This window comes from Mus caroli, chromosome 18 (assembly GCF_900094665.2).
Source record: "Mus caroli chromosome 18, CAROLI_EIJ_v1.1, whole genome shotgun sequence".
Classification (NCBI taxonomy): domain Eukaryota; kingdom Metazoa; phylum Chordata; class Mammalia; order Rodentia; family Muridae; genus Mus; species Mus caroli.
Window position 1 is genome coordinate 63568784 of NC_034587.1, and position 5303 is coordinate 63574086.

A 5303-nucleotide genomic window follows, 5' to 3' on the forward strand; every position below is an offset into this window, starting at 1 on the left:
ATGACAGCTTCCCCACAGCTGCATGCATGGTGCCCACGTCCCTTTTCCTTCTCAGTCTGAGTTCTATTAGGTCAAAGTTGCATACAAATGGCTGGGAAGAATGGGTAAATACAGAGAACGCCCGATGGCATGCCCTACCCTCTTCCTTCTAGGAGGAAATATCAACACACAAGCCAATTGCGATGCTACCTGTGTGCGAGTAGCGAATCTTATGAGTGTGGTGGCAGTGTGGCTCAAAGGATAGCACCTTGAAATAGTTGGCTTTACCATTCATTACACTTTGATACGGATTTGCACATGGATGCCCTCAGTGTCTCTCGGGCTTGTAATTAATAGGTGAAACATTCGGGTTTTAATTCAGATGCACTGCTATGCTTTGTCTCTGCCTATGAGCATTGGGAGACACTATCAATTGAATCACAGGAAAGTTTGCCTCGAGTCATAGGCCTAATGTAGATTTTTATCCTTTTTATTTCAAAGTATACACAGACTAGAAAGCATAGATTTGGTTGCTCGGTGGCCACACCTTTGGTATTATTTTGGAGAAAACAAGCATTCCCCCTCCCAAGACGTGACTAAGAACAGCAGTGTTTTATTGTACCTTCCAGGACCCCATTTGTGTTCTCTTTCCATCTCGTTACGTGCAAGTACCACAGGGCTCCACATTTTAGATAGTTTACAAACACTGTCCCAAAATGTTTTGTGATGTGGATTTGGCTTGGGAATTAAATCACTTGATCTTCAGCACTTATATTCCAGCTCAAAAAGTAATCAGAAAGTGAACAAGTCCCCACCATATGAAAGATAGCACAGCTCACTGTTAACTCGAAGAGGAAATGAATGCTGGACCTCTAAGTGCAGAGGGAGCTGTTCTGGACCTTTCTGTAGGAACCAGATCCCTGGTAAGAGGCCAGAAAGAAATCATTCTGTTATGGTGGGGTATCATTTGGCATAGGAAATTTCAGCATGGTGTGGACAGTTTATATTTACCAGGACACTCTAGTCTATTAAGATTGGCATCTATTTTATCTATTAATCTATTTTATCTATTATAATATCTTTAACCTATTAAGTGGGCATTTCCCCTACCACAGCTGACTTGCCTGTGTAAATTCTGAGTCTCAGGCAGTGAACCATTCCATCTTGGAGAAATGCATGTGACAGAAATCTCACTTTCTCTTCAGTAGCTGCTTCTTCCCCCTTTCTCTTTCCTTTACTTAAAAAGAAGCATCAGTGTATTTGAACAGCAAGGATAATAGGCAAGCTTGTATTCAATTGCTTGAAATTTCACTAAGAGAGCTGACTCATTTTAATGATCAAGCATCTAGTGTTTAAATATTTCCCCATAAACAGTGGGATCAGTGCCTCTGCAGTACTGTGGGGCTAATACATGAGAACAGCTGAGAACACATTTAATAAGGTTCTGATTTCTGCTACTACAGAAAGAACAAGTGTGGAACCTTGATAAAGAACAGGAAAGAAACACTGTCAACGTTTTAATAAGGGTGTCTGTTTTTCTCTCATGTCAATTCATAACGCCCACACTATATAGAACATAAATAAGCATTTTACAAACAAAAAAATGTAGTGGGTCAATAAACATAACACGTTGAGGCTTTTTTTTTCCATGTCAAAAGCCACAAACTTACATTTATACAGTAGATATTTTCAACCAAAGCATTACACAGAAGAGACAGCTGTTGGGAAGTACACTGCTCAGATCGGGCCAGAGTGACAAAGTCTGCAGGTATCTACCCAGTATGCACTCTGTTCCCTGCTTAATACCTGCTAGACAACTCACAGATGCCTCCCAGGGGATAGAAACAGATGATCTCTTTGAAAGTTTTCCTCAGTTCTTGACTCCGGAGGGCATAAATGAGAGGGTCGATGACGGCGTTACACATGATCAGTATGAGATACAAATTAAAATGAGACATGAAGCACACGCAGTATGGATTCTGAGGGCAAGAGATGTAGAACAGTAAATGGAGAAAGAACGGGGCCCAGCAGACAACAAAGACTCCAATCAGGATGGTCAAGGTAATCGCCCCCTTCATGTTGGTACCCTGGCGGATGGTCCCTGTGCCTGGGAGGACAGCAATCCTCTTAATGTGAAGTCTCGCCATCAGGAACATGTGGACATAGAGAGAGGCCATGAGAACTAGCATAGTGAAGAACATGGAAATGAGGCAGATGATGACAGCGCTGCTGTCCGAGTAAATGATGAAGAGAACGCCTGACACCGTGCAAGCTGCCCAGATACAACTTATGATGATCCCGACCCGCCTAACCGTCATGATGTTATGGTACTGGAGCGCGTAAAAGATAGTGAAATACCTGTCCACCGCAATGGAAAGCAGGCTGCAAATGGATGCGAGCAAGGAGCTACAGATCACAGAGTCAATGACATTATCAATGTTCACGGTGAAGCTCTGGGCATCCGTGTCCGTACTGTTTAACAGGGTAATGACGATGGTTTCCGACCCATTCGAAACGCTCACCAGCATATCTGCCACAGCCAGGCTACAGATGAAAAAGTACATGGGTGAGTGCAGGTTCTTGTTCTTGGCTATCGCCACGATCACTAGAATGTTCTCCAACAGGCTTATGACACCCAGAGTCACAAACACCTCGGGGGAGACAAAAAGTTGCTCATAGCATCCTCCGTCCGGGTGGCCCTTCCCCAGCGACTCGCTGGCATTGCCATGCAGCCCGTAGCTGCTGCGGTTCCAGAGGTGGAGGGAAGTATACATGCCATGGTGGTGGGTGGAGTTCATCTTCCTGCAGCAGCTGGATTTGAGTCCTCCTTGAACTGATCCAACCTCCTTCCTGGGTCAGGTAAGCTCCGAGTGATTCTCTCCCAGTCTGTATTCCTGTAGAAGTTGGGAGGCTGCGCTTGGCGCCTGCTAGGAGCAGGGTCAGAAACAGCAGAACTCGCAAAGGAGTTGTTGGTCTCTTCTGGGTTCGGCTCAGCTCATCGTCTCTTTAGAAGCTGGTGCTTCTGAATGCTCATTCTCGGTTGACCAGTCTGCAGTTTGCTTTTTCTTTTCTCAGTACGGCTTTCACTTTAGTATTCACTCGGGGTCTTCTCAGAGTCCTTTTCCCTGAGAGTCGCGGTACAGCTGGGAGCCGCGTCTGCATATGCGCGCCCACACTCACACCGCAGCCTCTCAGAAGTTCAGCTTCCCGAGCATCTTTGTGAGCCAGAGCAGCCTGGTGAGGGCTGCTGATTTCTTATGGTTAGACGGAGGGGGGCGGGGGGTGTGTTCTGAATGGCTCCTCCTCTGCTTCCTTCTGACCAATCCGTGTTCAGTGGTTCTGAAACATCAATCTTGCACAGATAGATTACAGGGCAGCACCCGGCTCAGTGGCTAGGGCTGCTGGGGTGGGAAGGTAAGACACACGGGATTTTTCTTTCCAAGTTTTAAGAGGAATGACTTGATTGTTCGAGCACATTCTGAGATACTCCTGAAATCCTCGGGAATCAGCCAGGCTCTTTCCTCCTTGAGACTGAACTGCATGCGTGATTGTGGATAAAAAAAAGAAATGAAAAGCAGCTGTCCTGGCTCCCGAAGCAGACGCTGCCCCTCTGCCCAGGATGCCCCCCTGAATGACGGAAGGCTCAGTTTGAAAGACTAGAAATGCAGGCAGTAATTTAATTAAATAGATGAGTATACTGTGGAGAATTACAGCAGAGCCAGAGATTAAGACCAGGTTCACTTCTTGCGTGCTGGTAGCTGTTTCTCCATTTGCAGTTTCTGCTCTAACGGCTGGAAAAGTGACCATTCACTGTATTTTAAAAAGTTCAAGTGGCATTCGTGAAAGCATATTGTCTGTGAACTTAGACAAATCAACAATGTGATAATATTCTGCATGGTCTGTTGTTGTTATTGTTGGTTAGGTTGGTAGGATTTTGTTGATGTTTTGTTGTTTGTTTTTTTAAAGATAGTGTTCTGGTTTTTGTTTTTTAACTTGTTTATTTTTCTTCTTCCATAGTTGGAAGCATCACAACCTGAAACCGTAAACACTTTGGCTCCGTACTTCCTCAGGCTAGCACCAGTGAGTGCACATTCATGTGTGTTGCACCCCGTGTGTGTGTGTGTGTGTGTGTGTGTGTGTGTGTGTGTGTGTGTGTGTCAGAGACAATGCTAACCGTTTCTTCATAACACTGTGCTAAGTTAGTGTTGCCATGCAACTCAGGAACTGAGTAAGGCCTACAATAGTACAGGAGTTGGTACTCATTGTGTCACCTTTCTCTTGATTCTACTCTTTCTCCCATCTGGAAAATGACTGCAGAGTTTCTAGGTGCTCTATGGTGTAGAAGCCCCCTACTAAGTAACTGTGCAAAATAGAGCTCCCCCTCTAGACGGTCCATCTTGAGCTGACCAACGACCGCGCATGCGCTAGGAACAAGGGGCAGCTTTTACTATTGTAAACTCCCAAGTGGCTCAGCTGTTACAGCAGCTGGCAGTTGTTCCCTCCAGACACTTCACTAGAGCCCTTAAGAAGGATGATTTACATATTCGTGTTCCTTTCCACACTTTCTCCAATGGCGAATTATCTAACCAGTAAATAAGTGATAGAGAGGAACTCCGAGGAGTTGTTTAAGTACCACGTGGTTAACTGAATCATCTTTTTGAGGAACTTGCCCTGGTGCATAGAGTGCATCTGGTTTTCATAGCAAAGAAAGTCTTTCCTAACCCAGCATCATGAAGGTTTATATTGCTTTATTGAAATTGCCTGTGATGGAATGCTACTCCTATAGGTGTGATATACGAGATGCTCATAATAACTGGCTTAAAGAATTGCATACACAGAGGCTTTCCCCAAGAACTTTTAAAGGTCAGATTTTTCCTTCTCTGTATGGTCATACTTTCTTATTTCCTTTCCTACTTCTTTTTATTTTTGTTCCAAACTGGACATATTAAGTATGTTGCAGCTATTCCGGAAACCGTATTTACCGCTTACATAAAGGTTTTGTTTTTTGTTTTTTGTTTTTTTGTTACGGTGGTTGGTTATCATTGTTGCTTATTCAGTGACTTACAAGAAAAGTTTGTACCGGTCTGTCTCATGTGCCCAATAAACCATCTGATTTGTGATCTTACTGGTCAGAGAGTGATGGAGGAAGGCAGCTACAAACAGGAAGTCTCCTAGTTTTGTGTGTTGAAGCAAGCCTACACTGTGTCACCCCACCCCCACCCCACTCTCCCTTGGCAGCCTCCCCTCCCCTCCCTCTCTGTTTGCACAGAGGAGAAATCAGCCAAAGGTGAGGATTTAGGGCACTCTTGGCTCTTTCATGACCT

At 44.7% G+C, this 5303-nt stretch overlaps 1 protein-coding gene across 1 annotated transcript; it reads right to left on the bottom strand.

Moving 5' to 3' along the window:
• Positions 1-460: 460 nt before the first annotated feature.
• Mc4r (melanocortin 4 receptor) lies at positions 461-3216 on the bottom strand. Its single transcript, XM_021151001.1, has one exon. It carries the CDS (start codon positions 2775-2777, stop codon positions 1779-1781), a length of 999 nt encoding a protein of 332 aa, XP_021006660.1. The 5' UTR covers positions 2778-3216; the 3' UTR covers positions 461-1778.
• Positions 3217-5303: the final 2087 nt, after the last annotated feature.

Coding starts and splice junctions, on each gene's coding strand:
- Mc4r (XM_021151001.1), bottom strand. CDS start 2,777: ATGAACTCCACCCACCACCATGGCATGTATACTTCCCTCCACCTCTGG.